Here is a 16352-nt window from a genome sequence, read left to right as displayed (position 1 = left end):
ATTTCACTTTTGGCTACGAGGTTTGGAAGCTTATCTCTAAGTCAAGAGTGTCTATTTTGCAGTGTTTTTCCCCCATTCCCTCTGGGGCTAAATGGAACAATTCTAGCTTTTCTTCCATATACTAGGCCTCTAGTGTTCAAACTCCACTTCTCACAGGAGTCTGCCTTCTCTAGGCCAACTACTCCCATTGCCTTGAACTCATGCAATGTGAACTTGAGGTCCTTCACTGTCCTGGTTGCCATGCTCTGGATAGTCTCCATTTTTCCAATATCCTTAAAGCATAAAACTTGGAGCTGAGCAATATATACAAGATGTTCCTGAACAGGGCAGAGAACAGTGGGGATATCATTTCTTTATGTCTAGAAGCTAAGCCTCTCTTAATGCACAGCCTAAGATCACACATACTTTTTTTGGCTGCTGCATCACACCATTGACTCATATTACATTTCTAGTCCAGCCAAATCCCCATATCTTTTTCATACAAATCATTGTCTAACTATGTCTTTCCTATCTCCTACTTATGAAGCCAATTTTTTGAACCCAAGTATAAGATTTTATGTTTATAGTTATTAAATATCATCTTATTTGATTTCTACCAATGTTTTGTACTAACTAGATCTTTTTGGATTCTGACTCTTGTCTTACTACCTATTTCCCCCCAGCCTGGTGAAATCAGCAGATTCGTAAGGATGCTGTTTATTTTCTTTTTATTGAAAAGTTATTGATGAAAATTTTAAAATGGTACTGGGCCAAGTACTGACCCCTGGGGCACTGTGTTAGAGACTGTCTTCCAAGCTGATATTGGACCATTCAGCCAATTCCAAATACATGTCATCACATTATAGCCTAGGCTACATTTTTGCTACAAGAAAAGAATGAGGAACTTTATTCAATCCCTTGTAAATCTAGATAAATTGCAACTATAACATTTACTAGTTTTATAACCTTTTAAAAAGGTTAGTCTAGTCTAATTTGTGCTTGTTGGAGCTGTTTGTTCTTGCGACTACATTTTCCTTTTCTAGATATTCACTAACAATTTCTTTAATGACATATTCAAGTTTCCCCAGGAATCAAAGTCAAGCTCACTGGCCTGTGGTTAATAAGTTTTGTTCACTTATTTTTGGAAAATTATTTGTTGAAAATTGGCCCAACATTTGCCTTTTTCCAGTCCTGAAGTACCTTTCCTTTCTCCACAGTCAAATGTAGTATACATATACACACATTACATATGTGTATGTTTAACACATACAGATATGTGTATGTATACACACATGTATACATACACATATATTTATGTCAGTGGCCCAGAAATCATAACAGCTAGTATTTTTAGTACCTAAGAAGTAGTTCATGTAGGTCTCGGGTACTTCAACTTACTAGGGCAACTAGATGTTGCTTTACCATGTCCCTACTTATTTTGGATATCAGCATTCTACCAATCATTTACATTTTTCTCCTTCTGTGTCCAAAGGCACAATGTCTCTGAGGCAAAGAAAATGAGTGCAAACTAAAAATTGAGCAGTTCTGCCTTCTTTTGGTTATCAGTTACCATTTACCCATCTATCCTGAGTAGCAATCCTTTCCTTCATTCTTTTTTTCTTCATAATGTAGATTAAAAAAAAAAGTCCCTCTTGTTCTTTTAGCTGTCTTGGCAGCCATTTTATGCAGTTCTTGAAGACTCAGCCACACTTTTGTATTTATCGCCTATTACTTGCCTTTGTAATCCTCTGTATACATCTTTTTAAAAATTTAAGTAGGTTAGTAAATTCCCAGTACTTCTACATCAGTCTCTTCAAACAACTGCTCCTTTCCTCTTCATCAGAATTGTCTCTCTTCATCTTCAAAATTTTATTCTTCAAAGTTTCTCCTTCTTCCCAGTTAGTCTTTCCCTGTAGAGAATGAGGCAAAGAGAGGTTAAGTGACTTGCACAGGGTAACACAGCTAGTCATTGTCTGAGGTGGGATTTGTGCTCATGTATTCCTGATTCCAAGTCCAGTGCTCTCATCCACTATGCCACCATATCCTTTTCTGTTATTGTATACCTCTTTCTGGGGTGTTATCTCTGAGCCTCACTTTCCTATAGTTGCTCTGAGTTTTTTAGGGTTTCAATTTGTGAGGATGTGTTAACACCTTTACAATGTTTCAAATGCCATCTCTGACACTTACTAGCTGTGTGCCTCAGTAAATCACTTAATCTTCATGTGACTCAGGCGATGGTCAGGACTTTTCAACAAAATTAGGGATTCATTTATTTATTAAAGAAGCATTTATCAAGCATCCAATATGGTCCAGGCACTGGGGATACAAAAGTAAATGAAAGAAAACCAAACAAAAAAGCCAAAACAATCTCTGTCCTGAAGGGGCTTATATTCTACTGGTCCAGGCACTGGGGATACAAAAGTAAATGAAAGAAAACCAAACAAAAAAGCCAAAACAATCTCTGCCCTGAAGGGGCTTATATTCTACTGGTCATAGACAAGCTGCAATTTGTGTGGTAGAGATGATCCCATACCGCTGTTCTTCAAGCTGTTGACATCATAACTCCTTCTCATATTGTACATATATGCAGACACAGTATAGGATTATGCAAGTATCCTATAGATGTGAGCTATTATGTACACAAAAAAATAACTTTAAACAAAAACAAAGACATAGACAAAAAAGGTCATTGGCATAGCTTCTCTTCCTAAGCAATAAATCATAACTAACAGTTCTCTGCGGGGAAAGCATGATATGATGCATATTTACTCAAGTTACATTTTATGCTAATGCGATACTTTTACCAGATTATGGGCTATTTTAGAAGCTTCTTGCTACTCTAGGATACCTTGCAAAGACAACACATTGTGTAGTGTCAATCATGGTGATTTCTTGAAGGGCAGAGAGGAAGACTTGCAATGCATCAAAGAAGCAAGTTCTTCAGTGAATCCCTGGTGGGGTAGAGGGAGAGCAACAGCTCAGATTGCTGAGGAATGGGAGAGGTCAGGCAGCTCAGAGAAGTACATGAGCTCCAGCCTAGGATGTGTCAAATCTCCATGATAATGGGATTGCATTAGAAAGAAAATCAATATGACAAGTGGCTCATTTGATGATGTAAACTTCATATTCATGAAATTCTTCTATGATATAATAAACCGAAAGGGACTGCAAATTCTCCTGGGAAGGGAAGAATGACAAGTACTGGTTAAATAGATGAGCCAGGAAACTAAAGAGAAGACAGCCTAGTCATTCAAAACAATGCCAGACTTGGACTAAGGTGATAGGGACCTCAGTCTTAACTCACTGATTCAGCATATGAGCTTCAGAAATAATTTTACCTAGAACTTTAATTCAATTCAACAAAATTATTATTTACCATTTTTTAGTGCCTGTTATATAGAAAATACTATGCTATATTCTGGGGGCTACAAAAGCCCCACAAAAAACACAACATTTCTTGCTGTGTAAGTGCTTCTATTCTACAAGGTCAGGGAAAAGTGGAAATGCAATCTATATACAGACAGACACCCCATCATTTGAAGGAGAGAGTGAGTACTAACAATTGGAAAAGTCAGGAAAGTCTTCACAGAGGAAGTGTCCCCTAAACTGAGCCTTTAAGAAAGATAAAGATTCTGAAGGGACTGTGTCCTAGGCATGGGTTTGTGCAAATGTGCAGAATCAGGAGATGAGATGGATATGCTGTATCAATCAATCAAACAGCAAACATTTTTTATGCACCTATTTTCTCTCAGTCACTACATTAGGTTATGAGTATGCAAAGACAAAAAAAAATGGAGACTGTCCCTTTCCTCAAAGATCTTACATTCTGTTGGGGGAAATAATTTGTATATACATAAAGATACATGAAATATGTAAAAAAAAAGTACATACAAGGTAATTTTTAAGGGGGGAGGTGCTATCAGCTGTGGTGAATCAGGAAATATAGGAGAAAAGGAGCCAGTGTGTTACCAGCAATATTTTTTTTAAATTATGAAACTTAATGGTCTTTCCTTTGTGCTCATCCTTCTTGACCTTTCTCCATCTATTGGTAATACCGACCACCCACTCTTGGGGAAGAACCACTTCTCCCAGGGTTTTGATGACTTTAATCTTTCCTGGTTTCCTCCCTACCTGTATAACCACTAGTAAGTCTTTGTTGAATTATCATCTACTCCCTTTATGGATGAATAGATTCATCGCAGGGCTGTGCCCTGGGGGTCTCTCTTCTTCTCCTTTTCTACTTCCTGTTGGTGACCTCATTAGTCCAATGAGTTCAATTATTATTTCTTTGAAGATAACCCTCAAACCTAACTGTTCAGCCCTCATCTCTCTCATAACCTATAGTCCCTTGTCACCACTTACTTATTAAACCCCTCTTCCTGGATGTTTCATAAACATCTCAGGGTCATCATGAACAAAATGAAATTCTGTACCTTCCCTCTTAAACCCATCCTTTCCCCAAGGGAACCATCATCCTTCTGGTCACTCAGGTTTATAACTTTGGAGTTATCTTCAACTCCTCATTCTCCCTTGAGTCCTACATACACATACAAATGTATATATATGTTTATATATATATATACACACACATATATACATACACACATATATAAAATTAGTTGCAGAATCTTGTCAGTTCTGCTTCCTCTTGAACTCTTCTCCTCTCTACTCACACAACTACCATCCTATATGGAGCCTCTATCATATCTTGCTTCGACTATTTCAACAGCCTAATAAATGGTCTCCCTATGTCCAGTCTTTCCAACAAGCACATGGCTGATTCTGAACAGATAACCTTGATGGATTTATATGAATCCAGAGGGCATGGGGCCAGTGAACTGGGGAGTGGCTAAACAAATTGCTATACAGGAACAAGATGGAATATTATCATTCCACAAAAAGTGACAGACATAACTGACTAAAATATGAGAAGATGGTGGTACAGGGAACATTGTGCTGAACCTTTAGTCAGGAAGAACTGAGTTCAAATCTGCTCTCAGAAAATTTTAGCTGTGTGATTCTGGGCAAATCACTTCTCTTTTCTCTGTCTCAGTTTTGTCATCTGTAAAATGGGGATAATAATAGTACCTACCTCACAGGGTTGTTGTGATCAAATGAGGCAATATTTAAAGGTTTATGTTAAAAATCTTAAAGCACTACATAAATGTTAGTTATTATTATTACTACTTATATATAACGATGCTGAATGAAGAAAGCAGAATCAGAAATATATGTATGCATACACACATACACACACTGATTTTAGTGACTAAAAAAATAAAAAAGCTTACTGTAAAAAAATAACAATATTAATAAAACCTGAAAAAATGCAGATGGATGAAAAAGAGATTAGAAAAAGGAATAGAAGCAAACAGGATGTGTTTGCTGTAATTTTGTTAAAGCTAATGCACACATCCTTCCCCGATTTGTTTTACTGATTGCAACTGGGTATTCTTCTCAAGAAACTTTCCATGTGGTTTCTCTTACTTATGGTAACCAGTTCGTATTTAATTAAATTGGCAGAGAGCCAAAAACGTAAAAGGAAATTTCTGGAAGAGATGGAGAAGAACTGGGCTGTACAGTGGGAAAAAGAATAGCCTGAGAATTAGGAGAATATGCAATTTAACAAACTATCAGAAATGGATTTGTTGGTCTTATATGTGATAGTTATGGTTCTGTTCCTAGCTGTTTACTTTCTGTGTTACCTCAGAAGACTAGTATATCCTTTCTGGGCCTTTCGTTTTTGCATCTATAAACTTTAGGGATTCGATTAGATGGTTTTTAAGGTTCCTTGCAGCTCTAATTCCTATGATTTTATTTGTAAAAATATTTTTCATTTTAATGTTTTTGTTGATTTTACTGGGCTACCTAAAATAAAAAAGGTGAAAGGAAAAAAAATATAAGAAGGAGATTTTTATTTGCTCTGTATACCAGTGAAATGTGGTTAGTGTCCTTATGACCCTGAACGGTAGAATTCAATTCTGATTTTACAGAAGTTTTGGATTCCTAGGGAGGAAGTTATTAGAAATTCAAAATATTGTATCTGAAGCATAAACAAAACATATCTGCAAATACATAAGCAAATGAAATACTCTTAGCTCCCCTCCCTTCTCTTCTCCCCTCTCATCCCTTCCCCTTCTCTCCCCTCCCTTTCCTCTTGCTTCCCTTCTTCTCCCTTAGCTAGAGTTTTGGGACTTGAGAATAAAGAGAGAAAAAAGGTAAAGGTAGTAGTCTTCCATGGCTACAGCATGATCATGGCATCCACCGGTTTCTGCCATATCTGCACATTGAGAGATGACGTCTAAATGGATGAACTGGGATGTGTGTGACTGTGTGTTTTTATTCAGTGCAGGAGTGCTGAAAGAAACAAGTTGGCCCTACTTCATCCCAACCTTACTTCCAGTTAATTGTTTTTAAAAATTTATTCTGCTGAAGAATGTATTGGATGGATTTAATATTGTTTCTCACAAACACTGGTAGTTGAACTTATGCTTATAATGCTGGGTGCCCCTTTGTTTGTGGTATGAGGGTATGAGGAGGACCACGCAGGAGAAGGACCTTTCCTAGCATATGGCTGGGAGCTCAACCCTGAGGCCCTTGTTAGAGAGTTTTGCTCTGTTACTGTATCTATAAGCAGGTCATTTTAGAACCAGGCTTCTAAGTGCAGAATTACAATGAATGAAAATATATGAATGAACATTTGCAAATATGAATGCCTCCTAGACACAAGCCACTCTCTGTCTCTTTCTCTGTGTCTGTGTCTCTGTCTTAATCCTAGAATGGATTGGAAAGAACATTCACAGTTGGGAAGAGTATGTAGTACTGGAAGGGTGCTTAGAGGTTATATAGTACAAACCCCTCATGTTACAGATGAAGAAGAGTCTCTCATCTGCTGTGGTTCTGTTGCGTCCGACTCTTAGTGGTCCCATTTGCACCACCTAGCTGCCCTCTTAGAGAGGTCAAATAACTTGACCAAATTCACTTGCAAGGACTAAGTAGAAGAGAAGAGATTTGATCTCCAGATCCTCTAAATAGATAAGGTGCTGGGCTACAAGTCAGGAAGACTCAACTTAGTGAATTTAAATCTGGCCTCCAATACTTAAAAGCTATGTGACCTTAGGCAAGTCACTTAATCCTGTTTGCCTCAGTTTCCTCATCTGTAGAATGAGCTGGAGAGGGAAATGGCAAATCACTCCAGTATCTTTGCTAAGAACAGCCGCACCCCACCAAGGGGGCGGTGTTATGAAGAGTCAGACTCTACTGAACAGTACCAACCTCCAAATTCAGTCCTTTTGTTTCTGAACTATTGGACTATGTATTACTGTATCTCTGTGTTATTTTAAGTAAGGCCTTCTGCCTGGAGCAGGGTTCTTGGGATATATGGGTTGAACTGTGAAAGATAAATGTATTTCTTGTGCTCCAATCAATTAAATAATTAATCTCATGAATTGAAACCTGAGCAGAAATGTTGAGAATGAATATAATACTCCCACTATGGACTTTAACATGCCTGCTGTCCATGATTTATCTGATAGGAAGCAAAGCCTACACCAGACTTGTGGCTTCAGAGATAATGCTGAGCAGGTAATCAAGTACTGAAAAAGGTCCTGACCCTGTCTATTTGAATGAATTGTTTAATATCCTGGCCCAGCTTAAACATTTTGGTAATGTAAATGCTGTGTGTCCTTTATTGTAATGGAAAAACAAAAGAAAACAAAACGAATGAGGGCATACTGAGAAAGTAATTTTATGGCAAATAAAAGTTGTTTTTTCAGGGTTGCAGCTCACTGAGTGTGCTTTGTGCAGATTTCTGTGAAGATAAGTAATTGCTAATGTCATCTATAAAATAGAATGGGAACATCTGAGGCCAGTTTCTCATCTCAGCCATGTTTTTCAAAAGATGCAAGTCATTGTCATGTCTTTTATTAGTCCCAAGGACGGTTGATTTCATTTAAGATGTTGTTTGTCTGCTGCAATCATCAACAGCTGATAACATCTCGCTCATTTTAAAAGCCATCCCCCCAGTATTAATGTGCTGTGCACCATCCTGTTGAATATTTATATGTGATCAGAAGACATTGACACAAGCAGGTTTCTCTTGATCCTGTTGCCCGGGACGTGTTATATTTTCTATACCTTTCACATAAGAATCTATCTGATTCTAATCATACCCTTTAATAGATTTCCTTGGTTCATTTGATTCATTTTTTATTGGAGTTCCTTCTTATGGAACTTGCCAAAAAGAGTGGTGGATTTTGATATAGAAAACTGGATTCAATTATAGCTCTGCTTCTTATCGTTAAAGGCAAGCATTTATCTCTCTTGGTCTCAGTTTCCTCACCTGTAAAATGAAATAATTAGATTAAGTGGACTGCAAAGTTTCTTTGTAGTTATACATTTATAATCCCTTGATCCTCTTATCAGTTAGTCAACAACGAATGAACTGGAAAGTATTTATTAGGTACTTGCTTTGTGCCAAGCACTGTGCTGAGAATGGGGGATACATATGAAATACAAGATACAATGACAGTGCCCGTCCTTAAGGAGCTCACACTCCAATGGGGCAGACAATATGAAAATAATTAAATACAAGTTCTATCAAAAGGATATGGAAGGTATTTGTACATGACCAATTTTGTTTAGCTTCCAGAGCTCCAGAGGTCAAAACTTCCTGGAATAGGCAGAAATTGCAAAGAAGCACATTTATGCTTGCCCTAAGGAAGACTTTGTAACAGTCAGAGCTGATTAAAACTAGAACCAATTGCCTCTATACTAGAGGTAGTGGGATTGCCCGTATTAGAGGTCTTCAAGCAGAATGTGAATGGCTGTTTGTTGAGTGTGTGGTGGTGGGGACTGCAGCATATGGGTTGGACTAAATGCTTACCAAAGTCCCTTTTAATTCTATTTTGGGTGTTAGTGACCATTTGTGCATTAATCATGACTCAAAAGCATTATAAGCAGTCTATGAAAGAGAGAGGAGAACAGTGTGGGAAAGTAGAAAGCACAAAGACAGAAATTCAGAATATTTAGATTTAGGACCCAGCTCTGCCATTAGCTGGCTATATGATCTTGAACAAGTCACAACATCTTACTGAGCTCATTTCCCTTATTTACAAAATGAGGCTTAGACTGGATAATTTTTGAGGTTCCTTCTAGTTATGAAATTCTATGATTCTAGCATGGTTGCTTCAACACAGTGAAAAAACTAAATTTTTTTTTTTTTTAAGGAAAAGGAGAGGAATAGATACTGGTGTGCGAGAAAAAGAGAACCTGGGTTCAAATCTAGTCTGTTACTTTAAACAAGTATTTGACAACTTAGCAGAATTCTGGTTCTATGTTAACAGTAGGTCTTTAACAGTAGAACCAGAATTCTGCTAAGTTGTCAAATAGGTGACATTTTTCTTTGGTATTCCTCACACCCCCTTTCGTGCTTGGCTCTCCCTTTCAGTGTCTTTTTTGTCTCCTGCCACATCTCTTATAATTCACAGAATAAATCAATACATAAATCACTCACAGAATAAATTAATCTACACTATGTATTTAATGACATATTTCCTGAAAATAAATGCATTTTTAAAGAGGACTGCAGGGAAAGGGTGAAGTTCAATACAAAGAAATAAGTCTCAAATGGTACAATTTAGTGCAAGAAGCCACCTACATGGGGAAGACACTTTTCAGGTGACTCAGAAATGATAATACATAGGTGATGGCTACTTATTTCACTTACGCATGGGACTGACTTCCTGTTTAAGTTATTCATTAGGCCTTCATGCTCGCTGTCCTATATTTTACTTTTCATCTTCTCAAACACGAATAACTTGGTATATAGACCAGACCATGGAAAAATTCTCCCTGAACCATTTTTTTATTCTCTGGAGAGTCACTCAGGCAGTGAGATAAGAAAAATGTATTACCAAGGCCCAGCCTATCAGAGGCCACTTTGAGAATTCTGACTTATGATGTCACCAATAAAAGTGATATCCTTTTGACTTTGAGACTTAGACTGTTTTTGCCTGTGCAACAAATTCTCAGAGATCAAGATGCCGCTCTACTCAATTTCCGAGAGTATTCTGAGTCTTATGGAAGGTATCCCACCTATTCCACTCCAAGGTGTACCAAGTGAGTAGAGAATATTTTGGGGGGCTCCTTCATCTGTTACTTATTCTAATGCACCTATCACAGGGCTTACAAATCAGATAACTCCTACAACTGTAAGGCTAGAAAAGGCCTTAGAGACCATTTAACCCAATCCCATAATTTCACAAGGGGAAACTAAGCACAGAATTGATATGAAATGCCTGAATTATATATTTAGTTATGGGTAGGCCTCTTGACTCCAATTCCTGTGTTTCCCTTAACTGTGCCACATGGTTTGATAATTTTCATTTCCAAATTTCAGATTTCACATTTGTAGAGACCTGCTTTTTAAAAATTAAAGAAAAATTTAAGACCTTCAATGAATGAGAATCCTCCATCACTCCAGAAAGCCTATTCCACCTTTGGATGGTACTAATTTCCCTTCCATTAAACATAAATTTGCCTTTCTATCATTGCCATGCATTTCACTTAGTTCTCTCTGTGGCTAAGTAGAATAATTTTTACCGCTCTTCGAGATAGCCGTCTTTCATATATTTGAAGATTCCTATTGTGACCCAATCTATCTTCTCTCTTCCATTGTAAACATCCCCACTTCCTTCAACAAGATCTCTCAAAGTAATATGGTTAAAACACAGTCTGAGTATGTTATTCCCCCTATTCAAGAAATTTCAGTGGCTCTCCACTGTCTCTAGGTGAAAACAAAAACTAGCACTTTTGGAGTTTAATTCTTTCTCAGTCTGGCTCCAGTCCATCTTTTCAGGCTGATTATATTTACCGCTGCTTTATATTCCAGTTAAACTATCCCATTGTTGTTCCCTGATCATGAGATACCATCTCCTGTCTCCATCTTTCCACAGGCTGTCCCAGTTCTCTGAATGCTCTCCCTTCCCTACCGCTTGCAACCCTAGTTCCATTGAGGCTCAGTTTGTGCCACAACCTATATGAGATCTTTCCCAATTTTGTTATATGTAGTCCTTTCCTCCCTCCAACTGCTTTGTATGTATCTCATATTTACTTGTGTACATGCCATTACCCTCAGTAGAAGGTAAGCTCCTTGGGGGGCAAATGCATTTTTTTTTTGCATTTGTATCCCTAGCAATGAGCTCAGTGCCTGACAGCCTAGTAGAGGTTGGAAAAATATTGTTGAACTGAAATTAAGCAATTCTCCCATGGCATGATTTTGGGGCCCCAGATACTAATGCCCAAACCTCCAAATTGCCTTATTCATTTTTAGGGATTTACTATATATTCTTTTGTGTACATGTTGATTCACTAGGTAGAATGTAAGCTCCATAAAGGTAGGGACTGTTTCATTTTTGTTTTTGTATAAATGCCTGGCGTGTAGTAGGGTCTTAAATAATTGAATGTCATACTCTAGATGTTCTTCAACTTCTCAATGTCTGAACATAATATCTCTGATGTGGTCTCACCAGGGCAGAAAACTGTATGATTTATTGCTTCCTTTATTTTGGACATTATGTGTGTCTTAAGGCAGCCTAATTTTGAGTTGACAGTTTTTGAAAGCTATATCATACTATTGATTCATACTGAGCGTACAATTCATAAAATCCCTAGGGTTTTTTCAGATGAACTCTTGTTTAATAATACCTCCTCTATGTTATACCTATGATGCTGATTAAAAAAAACTGAAATAGAAAATTTTACATTAATTATCCATGTTAAATTTCATTTAGGAACCCTGGAAGTACAGAGATACAAATTCTATCATGTGAGATTCAGTTTAACATATATTTTAGTCTTTTAAGATCTTTTTGGATTCCAAGTATCAGCCAACATTTTAGTTAATCCTCCCAACTTTGAACCATTTGCATACTTGCAAAGTTTGCTATTTATGCCTTTCATCCAATTCATGACAAATTTTTAAATAGCTCAGATTTCGACACACATACCTGGGATACTTTACTAAAGACTTTCTTCCAAGAGTGATTTCAAAATATCATAGAATACTCTTTGGGTCCAACTATTTAGTGAGTTCCTAATCCTCCTAACTGTAGTATTGTCTGGTTTATATTTCTTATTTTGTCCACAAGATTAGAGAAAGAAACTTTGTTGAATTCTTTTCTTGGAATTCCCTCCCTATATACTAGTCTAGTAACCCTGTAAGAATATATATATATATATATATATATATATATATATATATATATATATATATATATATATATATATATATATATACATACACACACACACACATACATATATACACACATACACACATACATATATATGTATATACATATATATGTATATATATGTGTGTGTGTGTATATATATATATATCCCTTCTCCAAACCAGTGAGCCCTTTTCCATTCTCCATGATCTTTGAGGTTCCTAATAGTGCCTTATTAATCTACTAGTGCTTTGAGTACCTTGTTATGAAATTTTTCTGGACTTGAAATCCTTATGGGTAGCTAGGTGTTCTCTTGTTGTCTCCCATCTTATCTTGGGACTTAACTCCCCCTGGACCATTCTTCTAGAAGATCATTGTCCAGGGATCACTCTCTGATGTGGAGAGGCAGAAGCAATATGAGTTAAGTAGTCCTAACCTTTCTCTGGGGGGTCAGTTCTTTTTATCCAGTCCTTTCCTAGCTTTGGTTCCATCTCTTCCCTGGTCATCTTTTCCCCAGTATAGCTTCCCCTTCCCTTCCCTTTTTTGTTGCATTTGACATTATTTACAGCCTTAGCTTATTTTGATTTTTAGAGCTTCAATGCTATTGCTACAAGGTCCTTCATATTCATCATTTATTACTTTTTTTTCTTCAAACTGATATAGAGATGGGGCAGCTATGTGGTGCAGTGGATAGAGTACAGGGCCCAGAGTCAGGAAGACCTGAGTTCAAATTTAGCCTTAGACATTTACAAGCTGTGTTACCCTGTGCAAGTCTCTTAATCTTTGTTAGTTTCCTCACCGGTAAAATGTGCATAATAATTACCTATTAGGGTTGTTGTGAGGATCAAATGAAATAATAATCTTAATAATAATAGTGTTTGGCACAGTACCTGACACAAAGCGTTATATAAATGCTAGCTATAATTATTATTATTGTTATATAGATGTTTTTCTTGTGTATCTACATCCCTTTTGTTAGAAACTACTTCCTTTGTCTCTACATCAAAAGTTTATATGTCTTCAGGATTTCAAGAGTTTCCCATAACTCATGGGCTGCCTTTCCCTGTAGCATTTTAAGTTTGTGAGAATTCTGCCTCCCTTCTCACAGAACGCTTTGCAATTTGCACTCTCTAACCTTTTATGCACACCACACACAGGACGATAGATTTAGAGGTGTAAGGGACCTTAAAAGTCATCTAGTCCCATCTCCTTATTTATAAATAAGGAAACTCACTCAACATCAGACTTCCTAGATTTTCTTTTATTGTCAAACAATCAGTCAAAAACATTTGTTGAGTATCTATTATGTTTCAGGCTCTGGGTATATTAAGACAAAAATGAAATGTCCATCATGAATTCCAAGGTAGATTTTCTCTATTTTCTCTGAGAAAAAGAATACTCATGACCCTTTTAAAGCACCATTAGCACTTTATTAAATCTGGACAATCAACAAAACAATAAATCAAGCCCTGATTTGTAATTTACCAATTTCCATGCTGTAAATAATCACATTGAAAATGTAACTAACATTGCTGGTGGAGTTGTGAACTGATCCAGCCATTCTGGAGAGCAATTTGGAACTATGCCCAAAGGGCTATAAAAATGTTCATACCCTTTGACCCAGCAATACCACTTGTAGGGTTGTATCCCAAAGAGATCACACAAGCGGGAAAAGGACCCATATGTATAAAAATATTTATAGTGGCTCTTTTTGTAGTAGCTAAGAACTGGAAATCAAGGGGATGCCCATCAATTGGGGAATGGCTGAACAAGCTGTAGTATATGAAGGTAATGGAATACTATTGTGCTATAAGAAATGGGGAAGATACGGACTTCATAACAACCTGGAAAAACCTACACGACATAATGCGGAGTGAGTAGAGCAGAGCCAGTAGACCATTATACACAACCACAGATATATGGATTCTGTGAGGACTAACCCTGATAGACTTTGCTCTTCTCAGCAACTCAAGGTGCAAAGACAACTCCAAAGGACTCATGATGGAGAATACTATCTACATCCAGAGAAAGAACTATGAAGTATGAGTGCAGATTGAGGCACACTTTATGCCCGCCATTCCCTCCCCCCGCCCCCCCCCCCTTTTGTTTTTCTCTCTTTGTTTTTGGGTTGTTGTTTTTTTTTTTTTTTGGTTCTGTTTCTTGTTTCTCATGATTCATTCCATTGGCCACAATTCTTCTCCACAACTTGACTAGTGTGTAAATTAGTTCAATGTGAAGTTGTACGTGGAAGATATATCGGATTCCGTGCTGTCTTGGGGCGGGGGGAGGGAGGGAAGAAAATCTGGAACTCAAAATTATGTAGAACTGAGTGTCATAAACTAAAAATAAAAAAATTATATATTATAAAAAAATAATAATAAAAAAAGAAAATGTAACAATCAGCACTTCAGATGGTTGAGTTGGCTCATTGCTGTGTGGTTTGTCCTTCATTTTCTAAGAGGACCAGGACATCAAGAAGATGATGCCATGACTTGCAAGTCAACTGAATTTAAGTGAGGGAGGGGTGGGCAAAGTCACCCGCCTCACTTTCTCCTCTTGAGTCATCTGGGTCCTGTGGCCAGATACAGAACTGGACAACTAGAGATGGCCCAGGAGGCAGTGGAAGACCTTGGTGCTTTTAAGTTAAGGTCTTTCAGAGTTCTCACTTTGACTGAGGCAACCCCCATTCTGTGATTAGGGCTGTTTAAGAAGTGTCAATGATATTCCTTTATTGTTGGTCAATGAAAGTTAATTGTGAAAATGGAAAGTGAATTGTCTCAAATATCTAGAGTGGTTCCAACTATTCTTAAATACTTCTGGAACAGGAGATACAATAATCTCTCCCAGCAATAGAAACTTTTATATAGTAGAAACTTGATATGTGTAAAATTAAAAACATAAGTATGAAAAATGTCTGAATGTTGTATTTTATTTAGGCCTTAAGATGTATTAGATAAAGTCCTTTGCCAAATGAGCTCCTGCATGTTCTAGTTTAAAATTTATTTTTATCATTACTAAGGAAATTTACTCTGGATATAATTTGAAAATATTGTGTTTTCCCCACACAACCACAGTTGTCAACAACAGAGCTTGGTTAGACTAGCTGGACTTTAACCACTTTGGATTATAAGGACGATTATGAGAAAATCACAATAAAACTATTTTTCAGCCACTTAGGAGTATATAGTCCAGCATAGCTGAGCTATGAAAAATCAGATTAGTTTGGAATTGGGGATGTTCAGTAGTGCACCACTCCTATTTTCAGTATTTATCAATGGCCCTCAACAGACAGGAATGTTTTAAAAAATGAGGAAAAAATCCCAACAACTTAAAACTCAGACTAATCTTAAGGCCCCATGAAGAACAGGGGTACATATTTCCTAGCTTCTCTTCAGAAACCTTTCCTGATGTCTCTTTCCGAACTTCTCTTTGGAGATGCGCCCTGGTTGCTCAATAGCTGTGTTTTTGAGCTAACTCCATTAAAACCAACAACTTCCTTTCCTACTCCCAGGTAGGTATAGTCCTATAAAAATCTGGGCAAGAGAACCCAGTAAACTCTGACAGAGTCAGAGCTGAAACAGTGATCACCTATAAATCTTGAATAAACAAGTGGAGCTCCAATATGACTAAGCCTGATTTCTAAAAAAGAGAGGCATGGGAAGGAGCTGAGGTGAAGCCAACAGAAGTAAGAAGGATGTTTCTAAGAGATAAGGAAAACAAAACAGCATAAATATCCTTGTCTTCTTAGCACTGGGAATTGCCTTGATAGCTTGTTTGTCTTCTAAACATTAAAACCAAAACAAAACAAAACAGAGCACAGGCCTTTCCTCCACTTGAAATACTTAGGCATTTTACATTTTAAGTGGTAGAGATCCCTAGGGCTTTTTGCAAGATGTCATTTTGGGTGGCTCTATTGTTTTCCGTGATGAGAGAGGGGAACAGCTGAACACATCATACCTCTCCAAAGGCCCAGCTAGTGCTGCCTCATTACCCATATACTTCATGCTCAGAGGCATTCCAAGTAGTTAAGCAGCTGTGCCAATTTACGGCTTAAAAACTTGTCTTCTAATGCTTTAAGTTCTGTCCTCTGGTGGCCTCCCTTCCCTTCCCCCTGCTGAAATCTTTGCAGCCTGGCAGACC

The 16352-nt window shown here is 37.4% G+C and overlaps 1 protein-coding gene across 1 annotated transcript in view; it reads left to right on the top strand.

Moving 5' to 3' along the window:
- Positions 1 to 10019: 10019 nt before the first annotated feature.
- The window catches only part of CNBD1 (cyclic nucleotide binding domain containing 1), a 593156-nt gene continuing 586823 nt past the window's right edge, over positions 10020 to 16352 (top strand). The window contains 1 exon segment of the mRNA XM_036742093.1: positions 10020 to 10098. Coding sequence (XP_036597988.1) covers positions 10020 to 10098 — 79 coding nt within the window.

The sequence above is a fragment of the Trichosurus vulpecula genome, chromosome 1 (assembly GCF_011100635.1).
Source record: "Trichosurus vulpecula isolate mTriVul1 chromosome 1, mTriVul1.pri, whole genome shotgun sequence".
NCBI lineage: Eukaryota > Metazoa > Chordata > Mammalia > Diprotodontia > Phalangeridae > Trichosurus > Trichosurus vulpecula.
This window is presented reverse-complemented; position numbering and strand designations above follow the sequence as displayed.